General features: G+C 33.8%; 1 protein-coding gene and 1 long non-coding RNA gene across 5 annotated transcripts in view; one reads left to right on the top strand and one right to left on the bottom strand.

Annotated features, from left to right (window-relative positions):
- Positions 1-16,000, bottom strand: part of LOC146998345 (uncharacterized) — a 138,777-nt gene that overhangs the window by 103,763 nt on the left and 19,014 nt on the right. The window lies entirely within an intron of this gene.
- Positions 1-16,000, top strand: part of LOC118187607 (uncharacterized) — a 48,302-nt gene that overhangs the window by 21,329 nt on the left and 10,973 nt on the right. The window contains exons 1-3 of one of the 4 annotated variants that reach the window (XM_035357867.2): positions 3,331-3,501; positions 9,734-9,848; positions 12,415-12,560. In XM_035357867.2, the coding sequence (XP_035213758.1) occupies positions 3,459-3,501; positions 9,734-9,848; positions 12,415-12,560 (304 nt within the window). In that variant the 5' untranslated portion in view covers positions 3,331-3,458. Of the gene's footprint in view, positions 1-3,330; positions 3,502-9,733; positions 9,849-12,414; positions 12,561-16,000 lie in introns of those variants that run through there. The other 3 variants (XM_035357862.2, XM_035357864.2, XM_035357865.2) reach the window with 3 other exon arrangements.

Raw genomic sequence — 16,000 nt, 5'->3', positions numbered from 1 at the left:
CTGTACACTGATATGATAAAGTGAGAAAAGACTGAAGAAAACAGAAAAATGTATGCCAACACTGCATCGGGAATTCTAAACATATGCTGCTTTTAAATATTTTGTAATTTTGCTGTTGAACTGTACCATATGGTGTTAAGTGCGAAGAAAATGGTGTTTAATAATAAAGGTAGAAGGAGTGAGTGAAACAGCAGACTGGTAGACTGCGAGCTCATCGAGGGCATAAAAAAACTTTAACAAATCCTTTTGGGCGATCGGTAAAATCTGAAAGATTTCAGTTTTTGTTCCTGAGTTATTTCTGCAGTATAAAAAATCTAAATTAATTTTCATCTTCATTTGCCTTCCATCGATATTTAGATATTATTATACCAATGTTCTGCAAACATTTTGGGAGCAAGACAAAAAGCAAAATGAAAAGAAAAATTGCAAACCAATATAGTGTATTCTAAAGCTATAAAAAGAGTATACAAATATAAATCTGAAAAAGGCAGTTTTCATACTGTCCTCCGCGGTACTGAATTTAGCCTCGGGAAATGATAAAAACCGTTTGAGATGAACCCAGATGTCTTCAATAAATAAATTGTTCCACCTATATTATTTCCTGGCATCTTACGTTTTTTAATTCTCGGTAGGCCGGATAGAACTTTCAGTCGGGCCAAAGGTGGCCCGCAAAGCCGTAGTTAACCCATACCTGCAATAAACAATGTTTACGATCGTTCAACTGCAACAACACGTTATAATTTACGTACTGATTTCTGCAAAACTGTTAAAGGCTTTAAGTAAAGTACCACTTCCGGTTGTCCAATTTCATCCAAAATCTAACCACCTCTTTAAATTAGTGCAGAAAACTTAAAGGCGGAAAGCAGAAAATTTGGAAGGATCTAATATAAAACTTATCGTGGACGAATAAATCGTCACACACATACACACAGACAGATAGAATTGTAGAAATAGTGAAAACGAGTTGTGAGAACCTAATTCCTGCTTATTCACTGAAAACACTGTTGTATATTTGAACCGAAAGCATTACATTTCACAGCCTGGTGAAAAGCAAAGAAATGAACACAATGTTAAACAAAAGAATAGCTGAAAATTTAATTCACTTTCACTGTGACCGTATGAAGGAGAGTAGATACAGCATAATGGTCCGGCTCGGTTTATTTAATTACAGCAAAGACCTCGAGGGCTATCTGCCTAAGGAAAGAGATGCTTCCGTGGAGAACTTTCTAAGAGAAACTGGCTCGTATAGACGTTATCCATGATCGAAACCACGGAAACACCCATTAAGCTAGCCCGTTCGTCGGGATTCGAACCCCTGGTGGTACCACCAGTGTTCAGTGACTTTATCTGTCGACTGCGGGTAGGCCATGGCATAATAAATGGGGAGGACGATAAATATGATTGTTTCGATGAGGTATTCCATAAAAGCATCTATAACATTAATAATTGCGTTGTCCCTTAGCGTCACCCAACTCTGATCGAGATTCTCTAGGTCTGCATGTCGTTCGAATTTTGATTTCATTTGTCACCGTCTTCCCTTTTAATACTTCGCAACTGAGACTTGCCATTATCAATGGAATGCTTATGTTTTAGTCTCTTAAATGTTTTATCAGGGGTGATATCAGTACATGAAACAGCATCTCTGCATAAATGTTGATGCTAGTTTCATACTCATCACAGTGGCTTTTCGTTGCTGCTTCTGAAATTATAAAAGCCCTTTCTAACTTTTATCCCAAAGGGCCAAATTGCCCAGAAGGGTTATTAATTTTGTTTTGGACATAAGGCATTTCTTCCGCCTTCTTGGCATGCCTTCGTGGTGTGGTGCTCTGCACGTTGAGCGCGTATTCCAGAGGTCAATGGTTCGATTCCCGGCGAAGGTTTTGCTAATTGTCTATCTCTCCGGCCTCAAAATAACCTAATGACTCTATAGTGGCGAACGAACTAAAAGGGCGTTGGATGATGATTCTCCTCACCCAAGATTTTGAGATTAGATCCCCTAAAAAAAAACCCTGTCGCCCTTTAAAAGGACGAGTATATAAGGTATTTTTCCCTTCTTGGCTTGCCTTCGTGGTGTAGCGCGTAATTGAGAGATCTGTGGTTCGATTCCCGGCGAAGGAGTTGCCTATTTTTCATCTTACCTACTTCCAAAAAAATACCTAAATGGCATTTTGCGTCGGTTCGCTTTTCAAATTGTTGCCACTAATTATTAGAGTCCTGTATTATATTTAAAGAAATTAAATGAAAAAGAATCTGCATGAATGTATATATGTTTCTCGCACTGAGAAAAACCAACGGTACTCAGAGACATCAAATTTTGAATAATCCATTCGAATATGAGGATCTGGAAGACCAAATTTGTAATTTCTTTCATTATCTATTTCATATTTTGTCAAACGTTAACGAATTTTTGATTAACAAACTGAAAGATTTCAAAGCGAGCAATGGCAACACTGCGCGAAATAAAAAACATTTTTATCTCCATTGCACGAGACTGTATCGGAAATTCACAAAATATGCTCTTTTAAATATTTTGTAATATTGCTATTGAGTTGAATTTTATAGTTGTGAAGTGCAAAGAACATGATATTTTTTAAAATCTGAAAGCTTTCAGATTTTTTTAAAATTTTAATGAAGGGAAAAAATGGCAAAATTCCTTGTATCTGCCAAAGTATGTCACGAGGCTTACAGAAGTAAATATGTACAGGTTAGTAGTACAAAGATATAATAAACAATAGTACGTATTATCTATCTCTAGGGAGAAGTCTGGTCCTTTCTTATTAAGCTCAGTTTTATGTATCTTCTCTCAATTCTTTCATGATTTAAATTCTCCTGGGAAGCGGGGAGATGCTGGATCATACAAGTTCACTCAACAAGGTCCAGAATTTAATTTACTATGGAGATCTAAAATTGCTGCTTAATGCGGAGGAGGAAATGTCAGACCATGTTGATTTATTTTGGTGTTCCTTGTTGAGACAAATATCTGTTCAAATTTCGAAACTGAGGTTCATTCCAAATAAAATTTCTCCACATTTTACGATTTATTTTTTTAATTTGTATTTTGCTAAATTTGTATTAAACTTACTTTTAAAATTTGTAACTTCACCTAAATTTGACTCAAGACTTTACATTTAAAGTAATTTCAAACATTTTTTAAACCTTATTCTGAAATTCAAAGGCGATGGAAAAGAGTAACAAGTACTGAGTTATCTACTTTCGTAATTCCATTGTTATATAAGACGGGAGGGGGGAAGAGAAAGAAAAGTCATTCACGGACAGGATATCCTGAACGCTGCAAAATAATTATAGGAAATAACAGCAGAGTTTCCTCACATTAGTGATTGTAAATACGGTGTAAGAAAGCTGGAATCAGAGGATGAGTGCTGCTGTTCTGCAACTTACTGTTTTCTATCTGGATAGCTCTTAGCTGTACCCGAAAAATTTGTTCGTGCGATGAGTTCATGATGTTGATGTTACTGTTTATGATTTTGTATTTAGGAAAAGGTAAGCTTATAAATTATTTGCTTCTTAGTTCTAATATTTTTAAAAAATACATTCGTGTTTGCTTTAGGATGTTGAACACAGCATTTTGGGGTAAAAGATTTGGCATTTTCAACATAATTGTCTGCTACTATTTTGTATAGATTAGAGTGCAGAATGAGAGATTTATTTCGAAATGGCTCCTGTAGCTGATAGATGGCTTACGTAATTACATTTCCCAGGACGAATACTCGTATAAACTGTAGAGTCAGTAGGTGTTTTGAAGCAGGATACGTGAAAAATGAGCAGTGCCCTCGCCGGAACTCGAACCCGGATCTCTGGAATACTCCCCGAGTGTGCTACTCTTACACCACGAGGGCATGCAGAAAGTAGGGAAAAATACCTTATACACCTTTATATACTTATACACACACTTACACGTTAATCTCAATCTAATTTAACCGACATCGGGTACTTCCGCTAGCTACTCCTAAAAGCAAAAAAGCCAATTAGACCAATACTCAACAGTTTTTCAAAATAAAAATTATCGAATTAAAAAAATTTCAAAAAAATTCTTTGAAATTTAGAAAACATTCTTCCCACACTTTGAATTCTTCAAAAATTTCAAAGTGTTAAAATTTAAAGTTCAGGTTAAAAAAAAATAAATAAATAAAAGGAAGCGTCGTATCTGCCCTTCATCTCTGTAACTCTAGCATCGTTATTATCTTCTCACATATTTCATTTCAAATTGAAATATATCTACACCTTTTCACAACATTATTAGAAGACTTAATTTCATCTTAAATTTCAAAACTTTGTAGAGTCATTAGGTGATTTTGGAAGCAGGAGACATAAAAAGTGAGCAATGTCCTCCCGGGGATTCGACATTTCGAATAAGCGCAAAGTGTGCTACCGTTACACCACGAAGGCATGCAAGGAAGGAGGAAGAAAATACATTATATACTCCCCTTTTAAAGCACTACTGGTGATTAGGGGACCGAATAGCCAAATCCTGCGGCGAGGAATCATCTACCACCACCTTTTAGTTCGGGCGCCACTGTAGAGTCATTAAGATTTTTGAAGCAGGAAACGTGAAAAATGAGCAATGCCCTCTCCACTATACCGGCTGAGCGCCAAATGTGCTACCTTTACATCACGAAGGCATCCAGAATGGAAACAGAAAATACCTTAAAAAACAAATTGTAAAGTGGTATAAAAATCGAGATTATTGCATTTCAAAGAACGCTATTTGTAATAGAATTATTAAATTTGAAACGGAAAACGCATCTAGTCGGAAATAAAAATCAACACATGGCAGCACATCGTCATTCTAAGACTGTTCGAACGAGAGTAAATACAAAGAAAATGAAGTCTTATCCTGAAAGACCCAAAGATCCATTGCATCGGAAATGGGAATTTTTTCTGGCATTACAAATAAAAACATTTATAAACATTTGAAGTTAAAAAGATGTTTAAACCTGAAGTTCGTCTACTTTTGTCAAAATATAATGCGGAAAAGAAGAGCAAAATTATATTAAATAACTTAGCTGCTGATAAACGGAAATCTGTAGTAACACTTAGTAAAACGTGGGTACACTGCGCAAAAATAAAAAAATAATTAAATAAAAATAAAAAAGGTTTCAGATTTTAAATTACGTCCAAAGGGCGTTTTCTAACATTTTGACTGTTACCTTTATTTATTAAATATCACGTTCTTCGCACTTAAACCATAAAATTCAGTTGAAGAGCGATATCGCAAAATAGTTTTAAATTGAGCATATCTTTAGAATTTTCAATACGCAGTCTCGCGCGCTGGATATAAAAATGTTTTTTCTGCACAACGTTGCCATGGCTCGCTTTGAAATCCTTGAGTTTGTTAATCAAAAATTCGTTAAAGATTTACAAAATATGAAATCGATAATAAAAGGAAATTCCAGGTTTCAAATTTGCTTCCACATGCCCATATTGGCAGTAGGATTACGTCATTCAAAATTCGATGGCTCTATGTACCATTGTTTTATCACAATGCGAGAAATAGGCATACATTTATGCAGATTTTTCATTATTTAATTTCTTCAAATATAATGCAGGATTTAGCATTTGGTGGCAACGGTTTGAAAAGTGAAACGGCTTTTTATAGTGAACCAACGCAAAATCGCAAAACGAAAATAATAGTTCTGCAGGGACAAAGCCCCTTTGGACTAAAAAAAAAGAATCTGAAAGGTTTCAGATTTAAAATTACGTCCAAAGGGGCGTTTTTTTAACATTTTGTCTGTTACCTTTATTTATTAAATATCTCGTTCTCCGCACTTAAACCGTAAAAATCAGTTGAAGAGAAATATCGTAAAATAATTATAAACTGAGCATATCATTAGAATTTCCGATACACAGTCTCGCGCGTTGAAGGTAAAAATGTTTTTTCTGTATAATGTTTCTATTGCTCTCTCTCTGTCTCTCTCTCTGAAATCCTTGAGTTTGTTAATCAAGAAGTCGCTGAAGTGTTACAAAATATGAAACTGATAACAAAATAAATTCCGAATTTCAAATTTGGACTTCCCGATGCCCATATTCACAGTAAGATTACGTCATTCAAAATCCGATGGCTCTAGGTACCGTTGTTTTATCACAACAACAATTTGAAAAGTGATACAGCCGTTTGCAGTGTTCCAACGCAAAATACAATAATCAACCTCCAACCAAGAACAATAGTCTCCTCAGAAAATAAAATTCCCCCATTTTCTATGATTTATTTTTAAAATTTGTATTTTTAAATAATTTTTATAAACGTTTCGAAAAGAATTTTGTTATATAACATCTAAAATTTTTACCATGATCTTAAAGCATATGTATTTCTACCTGCAAAAAATTAAAACATTTTATTCAAAATTTCCGAAGATATATGTGAATTTATATATTGGCGCGTTTTCAAATTTGTCATATTTGTTGAAAGCGATAATTACATCTAATGCGGTTTACGCCTTTTGTTAAAATTATTTAAAATTAGAAACGATATGACTTTTTTCCTCTTATGCACAATGTTAAAAGGGAAAGGAGATAGGTTGCCATAAATTGAGAAGTTCGCCAAGTGAATTATTCTTGGCGCAAACTGAAAAAAAAATTGACAAAGATAAATTTTTGAATTTCTCCGCAAATTTCGCAGCAAATTTTACAAAATTTAACATTTAGGCGTAATTGGAGTCGTAGAATCAAAAGATGGAAAATTTTGGCATGTTATTTCAGAAAAAAAACCGATTTTGTCTCAAAATGCCTATTTTAGAATACAAGCTATATATAAATCTAATATATATCCTAAATCTCTCGCTTTCTAGATATGGAAAACGCAATTTGAAATTTGAATTTCGTCGATCGGCCCTGTAGAACGAGAGATGTAAAACTGGCCCTTTTTTTCTTTTTCTTTCGCAGTGTACATTTAAGTGAGCATACTGTAGCTCAGTTGACGAAAAGACCGTAGGAAATGGCTTCATCAATGCATTAAAATGCATAAATAAATTTAATGACATAAATTTAAGCCACTTTTTCTGCGCACTAACGTTTTAGAGGGCATGACCAATGTATAAAGACACTGTTCCAGATTGATTATACGAAATTTAAATTTATCCATAAAAATGAGATTTTATCTCTCAAATGTCTTAATATTTATGCATATGACCGTTAGTTTTTTTTTTTTTTTTCCCAAGCCACTTTCTTCTCTGCACTAACGTTTTAGAATGCATAACAAATGCAAAAATGGGTATCAGAATGTAATGACTATGCAAAGTTCATCCATGAAATTTAAATTTTAGTTTAAAACTTTAAATATCTCATAGCCTTGATTCTTGACTCTAGCACTAGCTCAAATTTTCGATAAAAGGGAACTTCTTCGCATCGTCATGTTAATTTTATTCTTTTCAATTCTTTACTCATTCAAGGAATTAATTTTATGCATCAATAGCGTATTTCTTGCGGCAGTGCTGTTCTATCTCATAGCCTTGATTTTTGGTTCTAGCACTAGTTCGAATTGTTCTTCGCACCGTCATGTCAATTTTATTCATTCTTTTTAATCCTTTACTCATTCAAGGAATTAATTTTATGCATCAATAGCGTATTTCTTGCGGCAATGCACTACTATTTCACAGTTTTGATTTCTGGTTCTAGCACTAGCTCGAATTTTCCATGAAAAGGAAACTTTCTTCGCTCCGTCATGCATCATACCAATTTTAGTCATTCTTTTTGGGTCGTTTCCCAAAGTTCTGGATTTCTTTTTCCTAAAGATCATTTTAATAAAGCGAAATCTAAAAAATTCTATAAAAATAACGTCAGGTGATTTTACACATATTTCCATTTCACTAAATGGAATACATTTTGGTGTTCTTTTGTTATGGGAACCGGATTCAGCAGGTATGTAAGCACACTGCAAAATGTATATGTATATACACACAAATACATACGTACGTATATACATGAACACATATATCCCTATATGCATGCATTCATACATTTCTGAATCCAGTCCCGATAACAAAAGAGTATATGCATTTTAGTCCAGCTCCTGATCCTTTCTTTCCTTAATAAGCGGCAGTTGCCTTAGACGTGTGACTAGAGGCTTTGTCCATAAAGCTCTATCTTTTCCATATGAAGTTGGAATTTCTTTTTCAAAAATTGGTTCTAAAAATATTCTGTTGGTACTACAATGAATTTGGTTCAGCGTACATTGAGATAATTTCGAATTTTTAATTATCATTGTAACTAAATCCTGTAAATCCTGCAACTATCGAGAATCAGGTTAGGAATTTTCTTTGCACCTTGACGAAGACATTTCGTATAGTCGTTTTCGTCAGTTGAGCAAGAGGAAATCGATTTTTTCTTATTAGTCACTTAAATACATCCATGGTTCATTTGAGAGTTACCACAAATTTCCACTTATTGGTAACCAGGGGTGGGGGTTCATTTAATCTTTTAAACTGATCCTTTAATTTTTTTTTCTTTCCGCGGTATATTTTTACCAAAATAAATGAACTTTTATGTTCGAATATCTTTTCTAAGATTTCAAATCTTTATGAATGAGTTCGTGGGTTTTCAATCAGGATGAGAAACTTCACTTATTTGATATTTACCTACGTTCGAGTAGTCTTAGAATGCAATTTCGGGTTGTTTTTTTTTTCCATTTTTACTTTTAAATACATTTTTTCCTCTTAAATTTAATATATTAAAAATACATTTTTTGAAATTCTATAACCTCAATTTTTACATCGCTTTATTGCTGCGAATTTATTGCTGCAAATATTTTTCCTCGGAAATGCATTGACGTAGCCCTCGACCATCTATCAGGTTTATAAGCCATTTCCAAAATGACTCTCTCATTGTGCATCCAAATGAAAATATAACACAAACAGTCGATTTTATTGAAAAATGTTAAATTTTCATCTCAAAACGCTAACGAGAAAATTTTAATATAAAATTCCTTTCAGAATGTGCGAAAGACCTTCTATAAAATATTCTATACATCTACATCTATCGATATTCATCTTTAATTATTATAACTGTGGTGCTGTGTGTGACAATTCCTACTTAACTACATCCCTACAAGTATCAAATCAGTCTACATGTGCCCAATATTTGCTGGATTGCGTTGAAAGAGTAATAAAATACTTCACTTACCCATATACACGTCAAAAGAACTTCAGAGAACAACCCGTTTGCTCAATCTGACTTTATTGAATTATTCATTAATATTTAATCTGGGTTAGATATTTTACTTGCTAACATAGCAAACAAAAATAATACAAGAACACTAAAAACGGAAGAACACGAATACGGAAACACGGCGCCGTTTAGCGAAGATCGAAAGCAAAATTCAAATCTGTTGACATCGTGCACTTTGCTTACTGGAAATATTTTCATGTTAATCACACATATTGCAGATGGTGCAGATATTTCTTTTACACACATTCTGCTGTTCAGCACAAGGTGGTCAGCACAAGGAGACGAACTGATGACAAAAATGGTTACAGGTTCTTAATGCGAAACACATTAACACGTTATTTCTGTACAGGTTAAATTTCGCATAATTCTCCAATACGGATTAATTTTCAACCTAATCATTTTCAACTAATGTGTGCAATTTTTCTGCCGCTCTGCTCCTTATCCATCAAACATCCATTCTCACAATAACCATTTACGAATATTTCTCTATATTTTATAATTTTTTTTTTATTATTTTAACGGAAACTATATTAAAAAGCGTAACTCTTTACAGCAAATCTAGCTAATGAACATTTATGTGGTCAAGGCTCATTCGAAATATGCGCTAAACCTGATACTTTTCCTGTGTCTCTGCCAGAGAATGAGGATGATCTGGATAAAATTTGCCCGTAAGTAGGAATCTTTTCTTTTTTCTTCTTATTTTTTTATATATAAACATAACATAACAAAATTACAATAAAATAAACAATAAATCTCATATTTTCAAGAGCAAACAGTCAGCGGTCCAGTATCCAAAGCAATGAATGAAAAACTTTTGCTAAAACCACATTTCTAAAAGAATGAAACAATCATCAGAAAGCAATAACCAATCCAAATTGTGCTTTGTGGACGACATAATTCAAAATATACAAACCTCTTTGCCATTAGCTAATAAAGAGAGAGAGAGAGAGAGGGAAAAAAAGAAATTCTTTCTGTGGTGCCTCGCGAGACACATGCGCGTCAGAATAAGAAGATTGCGATGTGCGTGTTGCGTGTCCAAAAATCAAAAGAAAATAAGCAGCATTTTATCTCATATTTTTAACAGTCAGCAGTCCAGTATATAAATTATTGAATGAAAAACTGTTACCAAAACCACATTTCTAAAAAAATGAAACTATTCAAAATGATGCTATTTCATCAAAAAAGATAAAGTAAAAAAATCTGATTCGAATTTTGCAAAAATCGCTTCGATTTCTAGATGTACGAAATTTCGTAGCTTACGCGCAGCACGAACAAAAGACACACACACAGAGAGAGATTGACTGTTTCTTTAATTATATGTACAGATTAGAAAAGGTTTTTCGTATATCATCTCCAATGAACAAAAGTTTAATTAAAGCGATGAATTATTGGAATACATTTTAGTCAGTAATTCAAGCAGTATTTTAAGTCAGTATTTAAAGTTATTTAGATTTTTATTGCAGCAAAAATGATTCAAAAGTTATATAGAAATAGTATTTTGAACCACAAAAATTTTAAATAGTAAAAATAAGAAGTAAATTTTAAAATACTGAAAAGGTAGCTATTGTCATTGATCGTAAATCAATTGACTTGTGAAGGGGGAAAACCAATCCACTGTCAAATGACAATAACCAAATTAAATGGGTAAGTAGTATGTATATAAGTAGTATGTATATAAAGCACCTAAAGTTAAAAGTAAACTGGAGTCAAAAAAGGCAATTCCTCAACAATATTAATAATTGCAACCGTGTATACGATATCTAAACAAATCAAATTTAAAATAAGAACTCATAGTTGTATAAACTCGAAAAAAAAATGCGAAAGGGAAAAATGTACAGCATAATAAAAATAAAAAATTAATCTACTTTCAGGTGAAACTCCAATTCAGGACTCATCATGGGAAGAGAATTAAAGCTTCATAAAAGTCGATTAATATGTTTTGAAAACGTGTTTCGTTCTCCTGGTCATTTGAGATAAAAAACAGTATAAAGAATCAATGAAATTTTCATTTAAGACACTAAAATTCATATATAACCTAAAAATTTCACATAACCGCAAAGCTATCGGAAATGCAAATAATTTGAAATAGGCATGATTAGGGTGCTAAGTGATTTGTGGCAAATATCAAATAAAACACAAATAAATATTTAATCAACCTCGGCTGCTAAGTTACTGTTTATTATGGACTAACACATTCGCAATCAGTATATTTACATTTTTATAATAATTTCAATGCAGAAATTAAGGCAGCAATTGAATTCACAGAAAGCATTCAAGAGCAGAAAATTGACACGTCTATGATAAAAACGTAATTTAGAAGAATTCAGTCTTCTAAATTAAAAAAGAATTTTATTTAGAAAAGAATTTCTAAATTATAAGTCTTCAGTCAGTGCGATATATAATATATATATATATATGTCATAATAAAAACACAAGGAAAAGACGGATCACTGTAGATGCGTGATTAGACCCATACTGAAGAAGAATTTTGATTGCGTAGTATTTAAAGAACTTGGCAGTCGAAGCAGTTTTAATTACATTTTTATTTCCTATTGATATTTGTGGCCACAATCACTTGGCACTCTAGTCGTGCCTTTCCACAGAAGATTTACATTTTTGATATTGTTGGGATAGAAAGCAAGCCAGCGAAATCACATCTTAGCACAGTAGCGAGCAAAACCTGAAGTGCGTAGTTATGCAAGATGGAGGCACGCGAGGAGAAAAGTTTTGGTTTACAAGGACAGTTTCAGTTCCCAATGATTACGTCATCAGAGCTGCGCCGATCATAGAGTGATCTAGAAATGACGCAATGCAAAGAAGTTATTACGATTTTAGAATAGAGAGGAAGAATTAATGTTTTATAGTTATATTATAATTCTGATTCATATATTTTTATCTTCCATATATATAACCATCATGTAGTTTCAGTTTATATATACATATGAAGAAAATTTTATTACCAAATTAAACTTAATTTGAAGAAATTGACAATAGAATTTTAAATTATTAAATTAAAGTAAAATCCCTTCAAAGCGTCTGTGCTTTCCCTGCAATATCCATATTGCTGTGAACTTTAGTCCAATCACTATCCAGATTTACAACAAAGACTTTTCAAGCTTCTAAATGTACCGCAAAAACCGGCATAAAAATTATGCCAAATTATATATATATATATATATATATATATATGCATCATGTGTTTTCAGTTTCAAATAATAAGATGGATATTTTTAGTGTTATTTTAGAATTTACTCAGTGTACGTGGGATTACGAAGAAAACTGCAGTCCAGAGATTGAAATGGCAGAGAACAGACGACATTTTAAAGGACTCCTGGGTGTGTTGGAAGATACTTGCAGAGAAGATTCTTTTCTTCACAAAGGTGAAAAGTACCTTAATTTTACTTCAGTTGTGCATCTTTTAGTCATTTTATCTTATTCTCTTGATTTGGAAACTTTCTAATCACTATCATAAGTAAAATAAGAATACTTTTTTACCATGGCTATTACTAAATGATGCAAACAGCAGAATTTACAAAGGATAAAAAAAAATTATATTTACATTTGTAGATACAGCGATATCTTTCTATCCCTGCATAGTAAACATTTTGTTTTAATTATCAAAGAAAATGTTCTTTGAAGGTGCACTCAACAAATCTGAATCTTGATTTTAGCTATTTGCATGCATAAAAACAATAAAATTCAAAGATGATCATTGTGCAGATAATACAGTTTAACCCTTGAAATGAGATTTACTTTACAATTGGAAAACAAAAAATGGAATTGCAAATTTTCAGTTATGATGCTCATTGATCCTCTTAAATCCGTATTTTTTCTTAGAAGGAAGCAAACCATAACACAAAATAGAAAGAAATTGTTGAGCTGGAATCTTTGAGAATATAAAAAATAGAATTCAGCCGAAATCCAAACCGAAAAACAACAGATAATTTTCTCATAGAACACTAATATTTCATGGACTAACAGAGAATTGTTTCTATATTCTGGACAGCAGATTAATTATGAGGTTCCCATCTTTTAAAGTCATAAGATTTAAGAGCCGGAAATGAGAGAAAATGCCTTCGCCCGAACACAAACTCCGAATTATCCGATTGCTACCCGGACGTGCTCCCAATTACACAGTGATGACAAATGGTACTGAAGAAGAGAATTATTTACATCTCCCCCCCTTAAGAGGGAGACTGATGACGGTTAGATACACTCATCAACTCCAAGGGGGATGAATTAGTTTACTCCAGATTTCAGTTCGGGTACCCACTAGCAAAGTCTTATTTTTAGCACCAAAGGTGCTATCAGCTTTTAAACCCGTTTTTTTTTCGAATAATGTTTAAAATTGTTGCCATAAAACGCTATTACGATCCATTATTAAAAAAAAGTCAAATAATAAAGAATCTGTATATATTGCATATGATCCTCGCATCTTGGAAAAACGATGGCACCTAGAACACCGTATTTTTATTACAGGTAGACCTCCACCTTATTGGCACGTCGAAGCCCGAATTTTAAATTTTGATTTCACTTTTATTTATATTTGCATTTTCTGCAAATTTAACGGTTTAGAAGACTTTTGATTTGACAGCGAGAAGTGGCAACAGGGTTCAAAATAAAAAAAAAATTTTATCTCCGGCACGACACAATTTTTGCATTCAGCAAAATATAATTCTTTCAATTTTAATCCAAATATCTGGCTATTTGAAAGCAATGCGCTGCCACTGCCTCAAACAGAATACTTATTATTTCCGCATGCCAACGTGTTGCCATTTTGCGAAGTGTAATACATTTGCTTTCCAAATTTAATCTTTCTCTTACTAAGCAGCAAACCAAGTGATTTAAAAGCAATAAACGCAATTTTTAATAGCTGTTTAAAGGATGCATTTTTAATCTGATTGATTTAATTAAAAATGTATTTAAATCAAGAGATTGTTTATTAAAAATATTAAATATTTTTTGGACTGGCTGAAGTGATTATAATCATTATACACATATTTCCTCTTTTAAGATAAATGTTGAAGGTGGTTGGCCGCTCAAGAGGCTAAATTTCAAAGAAAGAAAGCCGATTATAAAAAAATAACTATGACAATCTCTAATACTATCAGAATTTGGGGGGGTCACTAATCATTTTAGGCTTAGGAAAAAGGCAGTGCTCATTTTATTCTGGCGACAGCTAGTAGGCAACTATCGTTTCCTCCTATGAAGGTACAGACTATTTAAATTCATCTCTTCTCCGAGATTCGAACCCGAGTCCTTGAGAGTCGCCGGGAGATCTGTGTTCTTGAAATAGCGGCAGTAGAAAAGGAGAAAATCGGCGCTGTCGGATGTATTGTAGAGATCGACTGTAGCGCAATTCACAAATAATGCAGGAAGAATGTCGCCTCCAAAATGTATTTTGGGGGGTGGCATTTGTCGCGAAACATCTCTTGTAATGTCCCTGATCGTAGTGCCACTGCACTTAATAAACGAAATTAAAAAGAACATTAATGAAGGAACGACAATTTTTTTTCCAAATGTTGGAAGGGTTATAAGATTTTGAAACTGACACACATATAGAACGCATATGAGGAAGTGCTAAATGGCGAAACAGCTCTCCGCCACTTCCAGGTCCTAGTTAGCGGAGTTTCTCTGGAGGAAATGACACGTTACAAATGAGATGTTGGTTGTCGAACCAAGATTAATCTCTAAACAGTTTCGGCCCTAAACTAAAAATAAGACTATATTTTTCAAGGGGGTGAATTTAATATGAAAGAACCAAGATGACTTTTCACGTGATGTTCTCATTAGAAAGATTTAAATTCACCCAACGGTTACTATTGCGTCCGGGGACGACTGTTATTCTCCCTCTGGATGAGATAGTCACGTGCTTTGAAATAATTCAATAAACCAAACAAAACCTGGATCAGATGAAGTCACCGGAAGTGGATAGTGTTTAGTAGTGTCTGCGAGACGGTGGTTTCGGTCTAAGATGATTTAGGGACAACATGTGTCCACTTTCCATCCGAGAGCACTTCAGATCGTGTCGCCTTTATTGTAAATTAAGCCTAAAATGCTTGGGAATAATTTTCTTCACTAATAAGTCAGTGTTCACTGATTAGGGTAATGTACACAATATTCAAAAATTCTTATTGTGCTTTATACCTTAAGAGAACTTGAAATATTACACAGTCCCTCCAAAATCAATGAAAGCCCGGGTTTCCTGGTGACGGTCTGCTTCGCTACGGATAAACCATTAAAGAATAAAGAGGATAAACCATTAAAGATAAAGATAAACCAGTAACCATTAAAGGATAAACCATTAAAGATAAAGAAGCGACATTACCAATCTAACAGAAATCTCGTAGCTGACCAAAGTACGTAGATTAATTCTCGTAACCAGAAGTATGTTTTCTTCAAGTCTATTCTTCTAAAAGATCGTAAATATTTTCCTCATATCTCTAGCCCTAGTGGATGAACAACTTTTAAGATCAGATATGTAAATAACGTTCCTCCCATAGGGGGTCGACGTAGAGAACTCTATGAAGTTACTGTCCAGGATCTGTACCTAGTACGCCTCGCTCACGGGGGTACACAAATTACGAGCCTTGTGGTTCTGGATGCCCCAGAAAGATCACTTATTGGTCGACTCATGGGTCTGGCAGGTCCTAGAGCTGACGACTCTATTAGCCGGGGCTGGGCATCGCGGTAACGCTGGGTAATGTCTCTCTGCTTCAGGTAGCCCTAGCGACCGGTAGGTAGTAAATTTACGAACAGTGAACTAGGACCTGGAAGTGGCGGAGAGCTGTTTCGCCATTTAGCACTTCCTCATATGCGT

The sequence above is a fragment of the Stegodyphus dumicola genome, chromosome 3 (assembly GCF_044657685.1).
Source record: "Stegodyphus dumicola isolate Sdum_Otavi_A_Nest chromosome 3, ASM4465768v1".
Lineage (NCBI taxonomy): Eukaryota > Metazoa > Arthropoda > Arachnida > Araneae > Eresidae > Stegodyphus > Stegodyphus dumicola.
The sequence above is the reverse complement of the archived record's forward strand: the minus strand, read 5'-3'. Positions and strand labels throughout refer to the sequence as shown.